This window comes from Mytilus californianus, unplaced genomic scaffold, assembly GCF_021869535.1.
Source record: "Mytilus californianus isolate M0D057914Y unplaced genomic scaffold, xbMytCali1.0.p SCAF_9, whole genome shotgun sequence".
NCBI classification, from domain to species: Eukaryota; Metazoa; Mollusca; class Bivalvia; order Mytilida; family Mytilidae; genus Mytilus; species Mytilus californianus.
In genome coordinates, this window is record NW_026262745.1 from 99,282,603 (window position 1) to 99,301,488 (window position 18,886).

An 18,886-nucleotide genomic window follows, 5' to 3' on the forward strand; every position below is an offset into this window, starting at 1 on the left:
AATTTCATTTAAAACCAAAAGCTGTTTATGTATTACTGATTTTGTCATTTGAATCAACTTGAGTCCTGAAGTTAATTGATTTTGCCCCTCAAAATACAAAGACCTTAGTTCCATTACACATTCACTTCTTTTTTATTTAAATCTTACAAAATGCAGGAAACGAATTTTCTGTTGATGTAATTTTGGTTTTGCCAACATTTGTGTTTTTTTCCCTTCCTGATAAACAAATATATAGTGTGTTTTTAGAATATTGTATCAAAACAGTCTTCAAATTCCCCCATTTATTTCAATTGTTGCAGTACAACAGCAAAGACTTGAGTATGTGTATTCATGTCTTTTCCTTCTGTGATGTTCATTTTAGAATGTTAACTTTCCAGCCTTTTAGGTGATGTGACTTGATGCAAACAAATCTTGAAATGGCAATCTCTCATCACTCAACACCTAATTGAGACTTTCTGGACGTTAAACAGTCGTCAAATTCTAGATTTTGTTAAAGTCTTGTCTCTTGTTGTCTCGTGTTTCTCATGTCCAAATTTTTGTTTACTTTTCCCCCGTTTTCAAAAGTAGGGTGGGAACCCTGAGGAATACAGTACATTGAAAATAGTTTTAGTTGACACACCCAGCTCTATGTCTAAAGTGATACAGTACATTGTGAATGGTTTAGTTTCTGACACAGCCAGCTCTATATTTACAGGGATACAGTACCTTGTGAATGGTTTAGTTTCTGACACAGCCAGCTCTATCTGTACTGGAGACATTTTGTATGGAGATTCAGTGTCTTCGTCTTTGTCTTCAGAATCCTTAACTTGTACCTCATTAGCAAAGTCATCATCTCTGCTCTGTATACAAAACAAAATTCACTCATTTAATTCAATTTCATTTTTTATTGAATAGACAATCTACAGTTTGAAATATTTTATTGACACTTTTTTTGAATAAAACATAAAAAGTACAACAGGAATTATCAAAAATTTGAACAGTAAAACTTCAATTTATTGTCCTTTGTAAAATCAACTAGTACACCTAAAGCCAACAAGTCTGACATCAAATCTTGATAAGTTAGGTTATGATTGAGAACTATGTAAATCTGAAATGCACTTGAACTCTGACCTTGCCTAACTCCTCCTCCTCATTTTCCACCATTTTGATAGAGGTATTGATGGCTTGTTCTTCAGCAGTGGAGGATGTAGTTTCTGTATCTGATTCCTGAGTCTGATCAGTTTCTTCATCATCATTCTCCTCCTCATCCTGCTCAACTTCTTGGGTCTTACAAAGAAAAAAAATATGACTGTTACAATAAGTCCCCATGCATCAGTTACTCCTGATATATACAATACAAAACGGTTTTGCTAGTAGCAAAATATTTTCCACTGTTTTGTCACTAGGCATGCTACTTTGACCTACAATGGTTTACTTTTACAAATTTTGACTTGGATATAGAGTTGTCTCATTGGCACTCATACCACATCTTCTTATATCTATTTTAAAAGTGTGAAGAGTAGACTGGAAATTCAGAAGAAATGAAAAGTGTGAAAAAACATTATTTCATTTTACCTTAACAATGAGTTATGTTGATAGCACTTTGTATTCACTGTAAAAAAAACTAGTCACCAAATCAAAAATCATTCACAAAGTGCTTGGATGCAATAAAAGTCAAATTTAACAAAAAAAAATCCATAAAATTTGCAAAAATCATCAAATTAAAATAGGGATTTGAAAGGTCAATTCCAAACTACAATCCTGGAAAACATAAAGGGTAAATGGTCTAAAGGAAGTAGTGTTCACACAAGTTACATACTGATGGACAGACAGACTCACAGAAGCCTATCAATATGTCCCTCTGCCTCCGTGTAGAGAGTATTGGGGACACAAACACAGTGAAGGAGTAAAGTGAATAATGTATACCTGTGTTCCTGATGATTTAAATGGAGAAGTCTGTTGTGATTGGTCCGATGTTGAAGGAACATCCACAATTCCTTGCATCAATTTGAAGAAAGCCAACTCATTAAATAATACTTCTGACATATCTACTAACAAATCTTCACCACAATCTCTCATTCTGTAATATACCAAAGTTAAAATGACAAAATGGTGGACACATACAAATGTCTCTCAAGAAAGACAACTCATCAAATAGACCTTCCAACATATCTGCTAACAGATCTTAACCACAATCTTTCATTCTGTAATATACAAAAGTTTAATGGACACACACAAATGTCTCTAATATCAATTTCCATAAAGATAATTCATTGCATAAAACTTCTGACACTGTTTTAAAGAATATCATTCACACATGTAAAATTTTCATTTGTTCCAGAACACAGAAAACAGGGGAAAAAACCCTCAAAAAGTGTTCATGCAAATAAAATTAAACCCGATCTTCAACTTTCAATAATAAGATTAAGAAGTATTTATCCCTTTCCTGAGGATGGTTCAATGGTTACAATAATTCATGACATGAGAGCAAAGACATAAAGGTTTAACTAATCAGATTGCTTTTATCAACTTTAAATGCAAGCATGAAATATAAATATCAAGTAATCTAAAAACCAAACATTTACTAAAAGGGGCATTAGCTGCGAGATATAAAAAAAAATAAAATATGTTTTTTTTTGTTTGTTCAATCATTTTTCAAAGTGAAATAATGAAATAATAATTCGCTTTTAGCAGCCAGTTTAGTTCAATTTTGTCAAAATAAGCAAAGAAACATTGCTGATGAATTATTCACTTGCAAGTGAATAATTTGACCTCATTGAATCTGTATTCATGTGACTTTCAATTTAACCCCTTAGCTAGAGATTGGTTACACATGTTTTAGTCGTGTTCAGCCATTAAAAGGAAGAGAATATCAATATTAAAAGTGAAACCAGGTGAACCATTTCGTTGACTGATTCGATCCACAAAAAATTATTCTTATACAGGTAAAAACGATAATTAACTTATTTTTTTAACCTATAACATGAAATCAAAATGACATAGAAAAATCCAATTGCACGAGGTTGCTATCTATTTATATTTATGTTTATGTTTAAATCGGGTTATGTGACCGTCGGCAGTCTTCGGATGTCATCTCGATTGTTAATTAGACGGCGTCTAGACTAATATTATTCTTATACAGGTAAAAAGGATGATTGACTTATTTTTCCAAGCTATAACATGAAATCAAAGAAACCTAGATAAGTCCAATTGCACGAGGTCAAGTATCTACTTATATTTATGTTTATGTTTATATCGGGTTATGTGACCGTCAGCAGTCTTCGGAAGTCATCTCAATGATTAATTAAATGGCTTCTAGACTAAAATACACACGAAATACTGATGTATATTATCGAGTCCATGCATTATTAATTGTTTATTTTAGACTTATTGTAATTTGGATATATGTTTTAGTATGTTGTAAATCAAATATGAGAATTTGAATCAAATCAGTGAACATGAATTTGACAGCTAATACCCCCTTTAAGACACAAAACATAGCTTACAATTGTACTTCATATCATGTCTGGTCTATTTATAGAAAAATAACTTACTTCCTGCCTTCAAACTTTGACAATGTATCCTGCAGCGATGATCCTAACTGGGTATGGTAGAACCTGGAGTACTGACTCCCATCACGCTGTCGAGTCAATGATAGAACTAATCTCTTGATGTACGTCAGCAGTTCTGAGGAACACACATTATCCATGTGTTGTTTGATAACTGGTATGATTTCTGTCATAATGCTTTTAATCTGTCGATCAACCTGCTGTGTGTCTATCTTGGGCTGTAAAGATAAAGTCATAGTTCAAGAATTAGAACAATTGTTGTAAATTTTTCCTGCCATTATTCCTTCTGTAAACTCACACTTTTATTAAACATTTATTAATGCAAAAATTAAAGACAAATGATAATAATGTATAAAGACTAATAAATGTGGTTCCAGAACACTGTTATGTACAAAATTATAATAAAAAAATTAAATTGATCAGAATGTCATGCTTATAAATCCAAAAGTGAGTTTAATATGCATAATTATTGGTCTTGCATATTTTCCACTTGTCATTTATAATATAAGAAATTATTGATGAACATTAAAAGAGTTCACCAAGTTTGTTATCATATGAATATTGGAAACATTGGAAAACGAAGCATTTTTTGATTTCACACTGGTTGCCTGTTAACTTCATACATGATATACATGGTAAGGAAATGTCACCCACTCTAGACATTCAAATATTAACAGATTTCAGCGTCGTTGCATCTTTACTATGTAACTTGAGGTGAATGCCTAAATTGAAGATATGTCCTTTATTATTCTGAACAGTCAGTATTCTTCTCTAAAAGGAGCAGAGCCAACTAGACATCATTGAGATGGGAGCCATCTCTGTGGGCCCCGCTGTAAATAACATGTGGTAAATAAAATGCTTCGCTGGGCGCAGCTTGATACGACCGCAGAGTTCGAACCCTGAACAGTTGGGGCAAGTATGGACACAACATTCAAGCTTGATACAGCTCTGAATTTGGATTGTGATTAAATATTTGACACAGCATAGGTTTCTGACACAGAAAGAATGTGGTCTAGGAACTTCAATTTTATTAATTTACCTATTATGGTCCAATGTCCAAAATCAAAATACATGGTTAGATTCAGCATATCAAAGAACCCCATATATTCAATTTTTGTTGAAATCAAACAAAGTTTAATTTTGGACCCCAACTTGGACAAACTTGAAAACTGGTCCCATAATCAAAAATCTAAACACATGTTTAGATTCAGCATATCAAAGTACCCGAAGAATTCAATTTTTGTTAAAATCAAACTAAGTTTAATTTTGGACCCTTTGGACCTTAATGTAGACAAATTTAAAAAACGGGACCCTAAATTAAAAATCTAAAAACACAGTTAGATTTGGCATATCAAAGAACCCCAATAATTCAATTTTTGATGAAATCAAACAAAGTTTAATTTTGGACCCTTTTGACCTCAATATGAACCAATTTGATAGCGGGCCCACAAATAAAAAATCTAAATACATGGTAAGATTCAGCATATCAAAGAACCCCATATATTCAATTTTTGTTGAAATCAAACAAAGTTTAATTTTGGACCCCAATTTGGACCATCTTGAAAACTGGGCCAAAAATCTAAAATCTAAATACATGTTTAGATTCAGCATATCAAAGAACCCCATATATTCAATTTTTGTTGAAATCAAACAAAGTTTAATTTTGGACCCCAACTTGGACCAACTTGAAAACTGGTCCCATAATCAAAAATCTAAACACATGTTTAGATTCAGCATATCAAAGAACCCCAAAAATTCAATTTTTGTTAAAATCAAACTAAGTTTAATTTTGGACCCTTTGGACCTTAATGTAGACCTATTTAAAAAACAGGACCCAAAATTAAAAATCTAAATACACGGTTAGATTTGGCATATCAAAGAACCCCAATAATTCAATTTTTGATGAAATCAAACAAAGTTTAATTTTGGACCCTTTTGACCTCAATATGAACCAATTTGATAGCGGGCCCACAAATAAAAAATCTAAATACATGGTAAGATTCAGCATATCAAAGAACCCCATATATTCAATTTCTGTTGAAATCAAACAAAGTTTAATTTTGGACCCCAATTTGGACCAACTTGAAAACTGGGCCAAAAATCTAAAATCTAAATACATGTTTAGATTCAGCATATCAAAGAACCCCATATATTCAATTTTTGTTGAAATCAAACAAAGTTTAATTTTGGACCCCAACTTGGACCAACTTGAAAACTGGGCCCATAATCAAAAATCTAAACACATGTTTAGATTCAGCATATCAAAGAACCCTAAGAATTCAATTTTTGTTAAAATCAAACTAAGTTTAATTTTGGACCCTTTGGACCTTAATGTAGACAAATTTAAAAAACGGGACCCAAAATTAAAAATCTAAATACACGGTTAGATTCGGCATATCAAAGAACCCCAATAATTCAATTTTTGATGAAATCAAACAAAGTTTAATTTTGGACCCTTTGGACCTCAATGTGGACCAATTTAAAAACGGGGCCTAAAATCCAAAAACTTAATACACGGTTAGATTCAGCATATTAAAGAACCCAAAGAATTCAAGAATAAAACCCCATTGAAATTGATCAAGAAATAAGCAATTTATACGAAGTATCTTCTTTTGCACAATACTGTGCAATTGAATATTTCTTGCTATTGCGCAATACTGTACAATTGACAATTTCTTGCTATTGCGCAATATTGTGCTATTGGATATTTCTTGCTATTGTGCAATACTGTTAAATTGAAGATTTCTTGCTATTGCGCAATACTGTGCAATTGAAGATTTCTTGCTATTGTGCAATACTGTGCAATTGAAAATTTCTTGCTATTGCACAATACTTATTATATAATAATTTACACATCCTGTTTGGTGTGTATCTCCTACCATATCATTATTATTTGCTTTTAAATATAAATCAGAAATAACCAACTGAAAATGGAAAATTTTAAAAGAAAAAAAAAAGGAAAAAAAGAAAACCCCCCCCCCCCCCCCTCCCAATTTTTTGAACCCCCTTATGATTCATCACCCCCAAACTCAATCCCAGCCTTCCCTTTGTGGTATGGTACCTTGCAGTACAATTTCAGAGAGATCCATACACTTGAACACAAGTTATTGTCTGGAAACTAGAAAAATGCTTATTTTTGGCTTATTTTTGGCCCCCAATTCCTAAACGTTTCGGGCAATTACCCCCAAACTCAATTCCAGCTTTCTCTTTGTGATATGGAACCTTGTAGTACAATTTCAGAAATATCCAAACACTTACACACAAGTTATTGTCATGAAACTAGAAAAATGCTTGTTTTTTGCCCCTTTTTTGGCCCCTAATTCGTAAATTTTGAGGCAATTACCCCCAAAATCAATTACAGCCTTCCCTTTGTGATATGGAACCTTGTGGTACAATGTCAGAGAGATCCATACACTTACACACAAGTTATTGTCTGAAAGTTACAAAAATGCTTATTTTTGGCCCCTTTTTGGCCCCTAATTCCTTAACTGTTGGTACCATAACCCCCAAAATCAATCCCAACCTTCCTTTTGTGGTATTGAACCTTATGGTGAAATTTCATGGAGATCCATTCACTTAAACTAAAGTTAGAGTGCGAAAACCAATGTGTCTTCGGACGACGCCAGACGACGCCGGACGACGACGACGACGACGACGACGACGCCAACGTCATACCAATATACGACCAAAAAATTTTTAATTTTTGCGGTCGTATAAAAATGTGTATGGAGAAGCTGATATGAAGCACTTTATTAAGTTTTGACCTTGGACTTTGACCTAGGAAGTTGTACAAACATTATGACACACCCTCTGGTGTTAGTTAATATACATGTCAAGTATAAAGTATGAAATTATAATGGATCTCTAGATATAGAGGGGACACAATTTGTTACGGACGGACAGACAGACAGACTGATCACTATATATCTGTAATTCTTTCACTGACATGATCAAAATCTAAAAACATGTCAAGTCCTAATGGAAATTGAGTATTGGAGAGTATATCATATACTAAAATAGCTTTACTGGCTGACAATGTCCTTCTTATACATTTTGTGATAAATACTCAAAATCTCTTAAAATGGCAGTTTTCTGCATTCTTCTGACGTTTATTATATATATAACCAAAATGTTGTTAGAACCTTAGAGTGCACATATTTGGCTGTGATACTTTGAATTAAAGTAAAGATTCAGACTTTTTGAAAATGGCCCCAATGTGAAACAAATTTAGAAGAAATTGGAAAAGCAGCATGTTCAAGCGAAATAAAATACAGAACCATGATGCTTAGAAGCCTGGGTATAAAACAGAGTGAAAAATGCCCAGATTTCTGTAGAGAGTTTGAACTGAACATGAAAACTTTTCATGGAATGGTTGACTTGAACTGTTTACATAGCAAAGAATATCAAAAATTCATTGGGGGTCTGTTAAATCTTTGCAAGGTTGAGAATCTCATGAATTTAACAGCATAGTTGCCTGATAACCCCTTAAAAGGTAGAGAATGTCCAATATTAACAAGATGGTTGACTCTGAACTCTTCATTTGCTAGAAAATATATAAAAGGCAGACTGGCTGCCTTTCAACTCTAAGTGAGGTAATGCAAGCCTAGCGTGTGTAAATCACATAAATTTTTAAACTGTGCAGTGAAAAGAATGAAAAGGTGTCAACTTGTCAAACCTCTGTACTGGGAGACATTCCTCTGAGGTATTCTTTTTACCTAAGATTTAGGAAGATATCTGTGCAGTGAAAAGACTTAATAGATGTCAACTTTCAAAACTATGAGTTCTCACTCTTAGGAAATTTTTGTTTACCTAAGATTCAGAAAGATTTATTGTGGAACTAATTATTAAGAATATTATATCTTAATTTATGAAGGTAGATATAACACTTTCAAAAATATTTCTACATTTAACTTTCAATAGAATTCAATTCTTAAAATAAATAGCTTAAGCAACAAGTAAGTTTGCATATGCACATTTTTTTATCAACAGGCCAAAATGATTTAAAATGACTAATATTTAAAGAGGGAGAAAAAGGAAGACTTTCCGCATATGTGGGAAATTGGATTCAGAAAACCCAGTCTAAAGAGAAAGATTTCCATTTGTTTTTAAGTATTGGAAGACTCCCAACAATAAAAGGAGAGTTGACAATATCAGAATGGGTATGTGAGTGTAAGTTAAATGTTTTATTGTTACATGCCTCAAACTACAGTGGACTCATTTGTATTTGTGGGATACAAATTTTAAGTGGATTTTGTGGGTACCAGTGAAACAACAATTTAAATATTCAGCAAATTAAATAAAAATTTTATATAGGTTTGTATGTAGACTTTTGAAAAACCCTGAAATCCAAGAAAACAAGAATGTGTCCATAGTACACAGATGGCAGATTCCATATAAGAAAGTGAAACAACTCCCATAAGCACGTTAGGCAAAAATCATAAGCAATGAACTTCTGTTTTTGAATACATGCTTTTCTTATAAAGATAAAGACAATTTGACCAAAAAAAAAATTATGAGCATCATCCTTTTTAAATAAACGAAGCCTTAAATATTATGTTTCTGACATAAGATTTGACAGACTTTATTGTTTCTGACATAAGATTTGACAGACTTTATTGTTTCTGACTTAAGATTTGACAGACTTTATTGTTTCTGACATAAGATTTGACAGACTTTATTATTTCTGACATAAGATTTGACAGACAAATTGAGTTTCTGACATAAGATTTTGACAGACTTGATTCTGACATAAGATTTTTCATACATAAGATATTTTGACAGAAATATATATTTGTTTTTTTTGACTGACATTGGAAATCAAATCCTAGTTGAAAGTCATTTTTAAAACTCCTGGAAAATACTGCAGCCTAACATCTAACAAGATTTCACTACAGGTCAAAGAACTTTAACTGTGAGCACATTCAAATGTTTCAGACATAAGAAAACAAGTTTGACAGATCTTATGTAGGAAACATATAAGTTAAAACTATTGCTTGAATAAAGTTAAATGAAAGAATCAACATGTGTTTTTTCTTACGCACAGCATGACTTACAGTTTTAACTGGCATATATTGGAACCTACAATGATTTTGAAAGTTTTAACAGCGATGTTCCTGACATAAGATTTATTGACAGACACTGAGCTATAAAGCAAGATATTTGAAAGTGAAAAAAAATATATATCTCTAGATGTTTTTGACTAAAAAAAGTAACAAATTTGGGAACAGGGATGTTTGAATAACCAGACTACACTAGTAAATACCAGTATACAAGTGTCAACATAAAGCATTGCAACACATAAACATTGTGTAAAAAAATGGGAGTTAATTCTGTCAAAATTTTTGCATTTTTTCAACTTGTTTTAATCATTTCTACTTTAAACGGAAACAATCATATCCAAAAATTATTTTTATAATTTCTTCTAACATCATTATTCCTCAAAACATTCACAGATTATCTTTAAAATAACAGTAATTATTATTTTTATCTATTTATTCATTTTGACAGACATTTCAATTTCTTATATAGAATCTGCCAGATGCCCCACTCGCACTATCATTTTCTATGTTCAGTGGACCGTGAAATTGTGGTCAAAACTCTAATTTGGCATTAAAATTAGAAAGATCATATCATAGGGAACATGTGTACTAAGTTTCAAGTTGATTGGACTTCAACTTCATCAAAAACTGCCTTGACCAAAAAATTTAACCTGAAAGACCAAAAATTTTAACCTGAAGCGGGACAGACGGACGGACGAACGAACGAACGGACGCACAGACCGAAAAACATAATGCCCATAAATGGGGCATAAAATGGGGCATAATAAATGGGGTATAAAAATTATGTTTTACTTAATTCACGAAAATTAGTTCCTCAGGAAAATAAATGAATCCACAGTATGTATATTACCTGTTAAGAAAATTAATGTGACAGAGAAAAAGCTGTGCCGCCTGGTAACTTCAAACTGGTGAGTAAGTGAGAGGGCAACATGCCTAGAATATTAACCCTGGTTACCTGTTGACTTACTGATAATGATGAGACTGAACTTTCTTTATCACTCCCCTGGTCTACAGCAGAGCTACTGTATTGTTCTGACAGCTCACGATTCTGTCGTGCATTCTCTAAACTTTTGACCTTGGCCTCCTCTGATGCCATTTTCTTTTCACATTCTCTCATTTTCTGTAATGCCTGTTGATAGAAAATATATCATTTAAATATGTTGAAATAAAAGAAATACAACACAAATTTTAGCTTTCAAGCTAACTGTAGATACTTAATATGAGGCAGGGAGGTTCTTTTTCTCCATTTTTACAAAAAATTATGGAACACTTTTTAATACTTCCTTTTTCTGAACACAGATAAGTCTTTACTGAAAACTAATTGTAATGCAAAAAATAAATTGCTGTAGACAAATTCAGAAAAAGATAGACTGTATGATCCCAAAATGTTCATTATAAGATAAATATAAAATAACAAGCCAAAAAATCCCATACAGAAATTTAGCCTCTTTTTTAAATTTCAATTTTTTTCTCTGGATAAATTTTATATGAAATATGAAATCATTTTTCCAGTATTTATTTTGAGGTACCTTTATAGATGTTTTAAACTGTTTGACAATCAACATTTAACCATCAATTAACTAACCCCCTATTCGTGACATGGCAGTATGCTTTTCTAAAACTTTTGAGGTCATAGGTTCAACCCTGGTCATGTGAAACCAAAGACTTTAAAACTGGCATTTTTTGCCAATCTGCTAAGCATATGCTAGTTCTGTAAAAAAGCAGAGACTAGTCAGCTCAGGGTAAAAATAATGTGAACCTGTGAGGCTACATGTCTTCCTGAGAACTGTTATCTTGTACACAACCATATTAAAAATCTGACTCTGTTCAGAAGTCTAGTATTAAAACAATTTTTTATATTCATAACTCATTTACCATGTTTTGTTATGGATACCGTAAACCAACTACTAGTGTGATTTATTTACACAACTTTCGAGGGGGGGGGGGGGGGAGAAAATTATGTGAATATAAATAGTTACGAATACTTTCAACTTGATATTTCCTTTTATAAAATACTGCAACAATATTTGAAAATCGTGGAAATAAATCATCAGTAAGATGGATAGAAACTGCTAAAAGCAAACTTTAGTATTCGTGAAAATAAGCCTGTGTACAGTATTCAAGTAACAGTGGATAAGAACATCCATCTGTTATTCAATTTACTTACTTTATTCAAGTTAATGGCAGTATCACCAAGGGAATCCTGTGCAAATGGATTCTCCCAGTAACTGTTAGAAGGCGTTGACAGGGAGCTGTCATTGTCAGCATTCTCTATGTAATCAAAGGCATCATTGGCTATAGATCCACCACGTAACAACATGTTGTTCTGTAACTGTGTCCGTCGTCCCTGGGGTGCATCCTGTAACAGGGATACAGTCACATGTTAATGATTCATTAAAGTCAAAGTTATTTTGAGACATCCAAATATTTATTTATTCTTCAACATTCTCTTAAAATACAACTGATCATGAGTTATTCCCCTTTATTGGGTTTAGCCCTAATAAGCTCTCAACACAAGTCAACGATCAGCAGTTTTGAATTCCCAGTTTACCCCATTAATTTGCATGCTATTTTCGATTTGTATAATTAGTATTTTTTCTTAACATTAATTTGTTTTCAAATTGTTAATAATGCTAAAAAGAAGATAAAAAATACAAATAATTCCTCATCTTTGCATGGTTCACAATGTTTTAAAATATGCAATATTGTTTTTGAACCGAATATCTTAATTATTGTTGATAGAAGAATATCTGTATACATTTAAAAATATAAAGAAAGCAAACTCTATATTCTACAGAAGTTCTTTGGGGGATCAGCATTTTTGAAAATTCTGCCAAATGGGAGATAACTCTTGTTATATTTGACATAAACGTAGGAAAACTTAGTGCAGGAGATGTAAAAATTCTACTACAGTATAAAGTTTGATTTGACATTTGTCCATTTGAGAATGTTGAGACATAAAATATTACAGTATAACCATCAAGAACTGAAAAATATCATATCACATAAAACACAGCAATTGAATCTATTTCTCCAAATGATTCTTTATAATTGATATGTAGGAAAACACAAAGCATGTTTTTCATCATTCCTTATAATAAATTTTCTTTCTGTCAGACTTGATCAGGCATGGTCCTCTTTTTTAGCAATGCCACAACAGAAAACCCAAAGGAAGCAATAAAATCTGACATCATTATCAAAATTTTGACCAATAAAGAACTGAAAACAAGAATACCACTCATTGATTATCAAAATATAATTAATAAGTCAGGGGAAAAAAAAACAGAAAATTTATTTTACTGTGATTTCATCCATATCTGTTGTAACGATACTTTCACTGGGTGTAGATTCTGTATCAGATCCTTGATTGACAGCATCTGTGTTCATCCAGGCTGGAGCTGGCTGTAATTACATTGTACAAGTAAATTAAATGTAAATAAAATGCTCCGCTGGGGCGCAGCTTGATACGACCGCAGAGGTCGAACCCTGAACAGTTGGGGCAAGTATGGACACAACATTCAAGCTTGATACAGCACTGAATTTGGATTGTAATTAAATATTTGACACAGCATAGGTTTCTCACACAGAATGAAAGTAGTCTAAGAACTTAAATTTTTTTAATTTACCTATTCAAACCATATCATTATTATTTGCTTTTATATATAAATCAGAAATAACCAATTTAAAATGGAAAATTTTAAAGAAAAAAAAGGAAAAAAAAATCCCCCCCCCCAAATTTTTTGAAACCCCCTTATGATTCATCACCCCCAAACTCAATCCCAGCCTTCCCTTTGTGGTATGGTACCTTGCAGTACAATTTCAGAGAGATCCATACACTTGAACACAAATTATTGTCTGGAAACTAGAAAAATGCTTGGGTTTTTTGCACCTTTTTGGCCCCAAATTCCTAAAAGTTTAGGGCAATTACCCCCAAACTCAAACCAAGCTTTCCCTTTGTGATATGGAACCTTGCAGTACAATGTCATAAAGATCCATACACTTACACACAAGTTATTGTCCTGAAACTAGAAAAATGCTTGTTTTTTTGCCCCTTTATGGCCCCTAATTCCTAACATTTTGAGACAATTACCCCCAAAAACAATCCCAGCCTTCCCTTTGTGGTATGGTACCTTGCAGTACAATTTCAGAGAGATCCATACACTTGAACACAAGTTATTGTCTGGAAACTAGAAAAATGCTTATTTTTGGCCCCTTATTCCTAAACGTTTTGGGCAAGTACCCCCAAACTCAATTCCAGCTTTCCCTTTGTGATATGGAAACTTGTAGTACAATTTCATAAATATCCATACACTTACACACAAGTTATTGTCATGAAACTAGAAAAATGCTTGTTTTTTGCCGCCTAATTCCTAAAATTTGGAGGCAATTACCCTCAAAATCAATCCCAGCATTCAAACCCTCAATCAGCATCATTTAACAGTAATATCTAAAAATGGAAATTACATAATAAAGGTATTAAAATAGAAAATGACATCATAGTCATGGCTAAAAATAAACAAAATCCTTAATCAGCAACATTTTACAGTAATATCTAAAAATAAAATTCCTTTGTAACCATAAAAGCCCATTTAAATACATCATGACAGATATTAAAATAGAAAATGACATCATAGTCATGGCTAAACATAGCAAAAATCTTAATCAGCATCATTTAACAGTAATATCTAAAAATAAAAATTTCTTTGCAACCATAAAAGTAAAATAGAAAATGACATCATAATCATAGCTAAAAATAAACAAAATTTTTTTTTATTACCAAATTTTAAATGGAGTTTATTAAACTAAAACAATTAATTTGCAACCATAAAACCCCATTTAAACACATCATAAAAGTATTAAATAATTCAACTACATCATAAGGCTATAAAAATAGAAAATGACTTCATAGTCAAGGCTAAAGGTAAACAAAAAACCTTCATCAGCAAAATTTTATATTGGCAAATTTCCAATGAAGTTTATTATACTAAAATTGTTGGCAAATTTCCAATGCATTTATTAACAATAAAGTTATTGGCAAATTTCCAATTTACATAATTTAAAAGCAGTGTAAGTGAGATATTTAAATGAGTTTGAATTACCAACCTTACACTGCTTTTAAATAATGTTTTGTACTTATTTGTCTATTAACCTGGAAACCCTTGTTTTTTCACCTTTTTTTCCCTTATTATTTAAAGGTTTGAGCCATAACCCTACCCCAAAGCCAATTCTTAAATTCCAATGTAACCTAAATTTACAATATACATAACTTCAATTTAAGTTTTTGATAAAATCAAACCACATCATTATTATTTGCTTTTATATCTAAATCAGAAATAATTAACCAACTTTAAGTGGAAAATTTTCACACATCACGCCCCCCCAAACTCAATCCCAGCCTTCAGTTTGTGGTATGGTACCTTGCAGTACAATTTCACAGAGATCCAATTACTTAAACACAATTAATTGTTGGAAACTAAAAAAAAATGCTTATTTTTAACCCCTTTTTTAGCCCCTTATTCCTAAACATTTGAGCAATTATCCCCCAAACTCAATTCCAACTTTCTCTTTGTGATCAGAATTAACCAACTTAAAATGGAAAATTTTAAAGAAAAAAAAAAGGAAAAAAAATCCCCCCCCCCCCCCCCCCCCCAAAATTTTTTGACCCACTTCCCTTTGTGGTATGGTACCTTTAGGTACAATTTCAGAGAAATCCATACACTTGAACACAAGTTAATGTCTGGAAACTAAAAAAATGCTTATTTTTGCCCCCTTTTTTGGCCACTTATTAATAAATGTTTTGGGCAAACATTTTACAATAATATTTAAAACTGAAATTAATTTGTAACCTTAAAATTAAATAGAAAATGACATCATAGTCATAGCTAAAATTAAACAAACTATTGGTAAATTTCCAATGGAGTTTATTATATTAAAACAATAAATTTGCAACCATAAAAGCGCATTAAAATACATCATAAAAGTATTAAAAAAAATTTAACTACATCATAAGGCTATTAAAATAGAAAATGACATCATAGTCAGACTAAAGGTAAACAAAAAACCTTCATCAGCAAAATTTTATATTGGCAAATTTCCAATGAAGTTTATTATACTAAAATAATTGGCAAATTTCCAATTTACATAATTCAAACATAGTGCAGGTGAGATATTTAAATGAGTTTGAATTACCAACCTTACACTGCTGTTAAATAATGTTCTTTACTCAATTATTTGTCTATTAAAATGGAAACCCTAGTTTTTTATTCCTTAAACGAAAAAAAATAATTACCCCTTTTTTTACCCCCCCCCTATGATTCATCACCCCCCCTTCCCCCCCAAACCAAGCTCAATAACAGCCTTGCCTTTGTGGTATGGTACCTTGTAATACAATTTTAGAGAGATCCATACACTTGAACACAAGTTATTGTCTAGAAACTAAAAAATGCTTATTTTTCACCCCTTTTTAGGCCCCTTATTACTAAACGTTTTGGGCAATTACCACAAAACTCAATTCCAGCTTTCCCTTTGCAAAATGGAACCTTGTAGTAAAATTTCAGAAAGATCCATACACTTACACACAAGTTATTGTCATGAAACTAGAAAAATGCTTGTTTTTTGCCCCCTTTTGGCCCCTTATTCCTAAAATTTCGAGGAAATTAACCCCAAAATCAATCCCATCATCGACCCTTTGTGATATGGAATCTTGTAGTACAATGTCAAAGAGATCCATATAATAACACACAAGTTATGTCTGGAAGTTACAAAAATGCTTATTTTCGGCCCCTTTTTGGCCCCTAATTATTTAACTGTTGGTACCATAACCCCCACAATCAATCCCCACCTTCCTATTGTGGTATTGAACCTTATGGTAAAATTTCATAGAGATCCATTCACTTATACTAAAGTTAGAGTGCGAAAACCATTGTGTATTCGGACGACGACGACGCCGGACGACGACGATGACGACGACGACGACGACGACGACGCCAACGTCATACCAATATACGACCACAAAATTTTTTTGCGGTCGTATAAAAAAAATCTGGAGCTGGCTGTATTTAAGTTGTACAAGTAAATTACATGTAAAAATAAATCTGGAGCTGGCTGTAATTAAGTTGTACAAGTAAATTACATGTAAAAATAAATCTGGAGCTGGCTGTAATTAAGTTGTACAAGTAAATTACATGTAAAAATAAATCTGGAGCTGGCTGTATTTAAGTTGTACAAGTTAATTACATGAAAAATTAAATCTAACAGCATATTAATTCAAGTGTGAAAAAAAAACCAATACAGTGAAGTTTTGTTGTTAGTTCTGCATGTTCTGTGGCCAATACTTTTAATATTATCAATGCTTACTAGCAGTGTGAAAAATTAAGGATTTTCAACACCATGGTTTAACTTAAGTGTATTTGGCAAAACTTTTCGGCAATTTTTTGGGCCATAATGCTCTTCAATTTTGTACCTAATTTGGCCTTTAACTTTTTTTGATTTGAGTATCACTGATGAGTCTTATGTAGACAAAACATGTTTCATGCGTCTGACGTTCAAAATTATAAACCTAGTATGATTGCCAATGAGACAACTATCCACCAGAGTCTAAATAATATTGAAGTTAGCAACTATAGGTCACCGTACGGCCTTCAACATTAGCAAGCATACAGTATAGGTCAAATTTGTACATTATAGTCCAAAGAAACTGATCATATTTTCATGAAAAAAAGGTATAAAATTGACAGTCTCAATCTACACTTTCATGATTAAATGTTAATGTATTTTCTCTCATTCATACAACTCTATTCTAAATGTTCCTATTCATTGAAGGAAAAATACTTCTTTAAAAAATACTCTTAATCAACTTACAGCAGAAACAGATGTATCATTATTTTGTTCTGTGAGGAACTTTGACCCCACATCTCTGATGGCATACAAAGCTCTTTGTCGTAGGTAATCTGTGTTTAATTTCTGTAATTCTCGAAACAACTCTATCAAGAAATGTGGTCGGTTTTCGTTCTGTGATATTAAAGTAGCAACTTCAGCATATATACCCTCTCTCAGTGCTTCAAACAAGGACAAGTCTACTCCATCGTCTGATTCTCTGTAATAAAGAAGATTAGAGGGTATTTATTTATAAGGAATAAAATAAACTAGAGGCTCTCAAGAGCCTGTGTCGCTCACCTGACTCTACTTTGGTTTTAGAAATCATGTAAAGATAGATAAAAATCATAACAGATACCCAAATAATGATTGAAGCCAAATTTTGATTAATATTGGTCCCGTTATTTAATCAAATATCCTGGTGGCCATCTTGAACAGTAAATCGGCAACAAAGTAGCAACACTTGGTCAGCACTTCATAAGGAACATTCATGCCATGTTTGGTTTCATTCCATTCAGTTGTACTCTAAAATAAGACATTTGTATGTATTTCCCATAGGGTCCTATGTTAAACTAAGCCCCCCCCCCCCCCCCCTAGCGGCCATCTTGGATGATGGATCAAATGCAAAGTAACAACACTTGGTCAGCAACTCATAAGGAACATTCATGCTATGTTTGGTTCAATTCCATTCAGTGGTTCTCTAAAAGAAGACAATTGTATGTATTTCCCGTAGGGTCCTATGTTAAACTAAGTCCCCCGCTGTCGGCCATCTTGGATGATGGATCGGCTGCAAAGTAACAACACTTGGTCAACATCTCATAAGGAAGATTCATGCCATGTTTGGTTTCATTCCATTCAGTGGTTCTCTAAAAGAAGACATTTGTATGTATTTCCCATAGGTCCTTTGTTAAACTAAGTCCCCTGCTGTCGGCCATCTTGGATGATGGACCAACTGCAAAGTAACAACACTTGATCAGCACCTCATAAGGAACATTCATGCCATGTTTGGTTTCATTCCATTCAGTGGTTCTCTAAAAGAAGACATCTGTATGTATTTCCCATGGGTCCTATGTTAAACTAAGTCCCCCGCTGGCAGCCATCTTGGATGATGGATCGGCTACAAAGTAACAACACTTGGTCAGAACCTCATAAGGAACATTCATGCCATGTTTGGTTTCATTCCATTCAGTGGTTCTCTAAAAGAAGACATTTGTATGTATTTCCCATAGGGTCCTATGTTAAACTAAGTCCCCCTCTGGCGGCCATCTTGGATGATAGACCGACTGCAAAGTAACAACACTTGGTCAGCATCTCATAAGGAACATTCATGCCATGTTTGGTTCCATTCCATTCAGTGGTTCTCTAAAAGAAGACATTTTTATGTATTTCCCATAGGGTCCTATG

General features: G+C 32.8%; 1 protein-coding gene across 7 annotated transcripts in view; it reads right to left on the bottom strand.

The window, feature by feature from the left end:
* The window catches only part of LOC127716649 (pericentriolar material 1 protein-like), a 66,269-nt gene that overhangs the window by 5,758 nt on the left and 41,625 nt on the right, over positions 1-18,886 (bottom strand). For 6 of the 7 annotated variants that reach the window (XM_052222896.1, XM_052222895.1, XM_052222894.1 and 3 more), the window contains 8 exons: positions 17,468-17,702; positions 12,908-13,009; positions 11,775-11,966; positions 10,563-10,736; positions 3,534-3,766; positions 1,906-2,059; positions 1,111-1,266; positions 706-839 (listed from right to left, as the gene is read on the bottom strand). In XM_052222896.1, coding sequence (XP_052078856.1) covers positions 706-839; positions 1,111-1,266; positions 1,906-2,059; positions 3,534-3,766; positions 10,563-10,736; positions 11,775-11,966; positions 12,908-13,009; positions 17,468-17,702 — 1,380 coding nt within the window. The remainder of the gene's footprint in view (positions 1-705; positions 840-1,110; positions 1,267-1,905; positions 2,060-3,533; positions 3,767-10,562; positions 10,737-11,774; positions 11,967-12,907; positions 13,010-17,467; positions 17,703-18,886) is intronic. The other variant, XM_052222893.1, reaches the window with a different exon arrangement.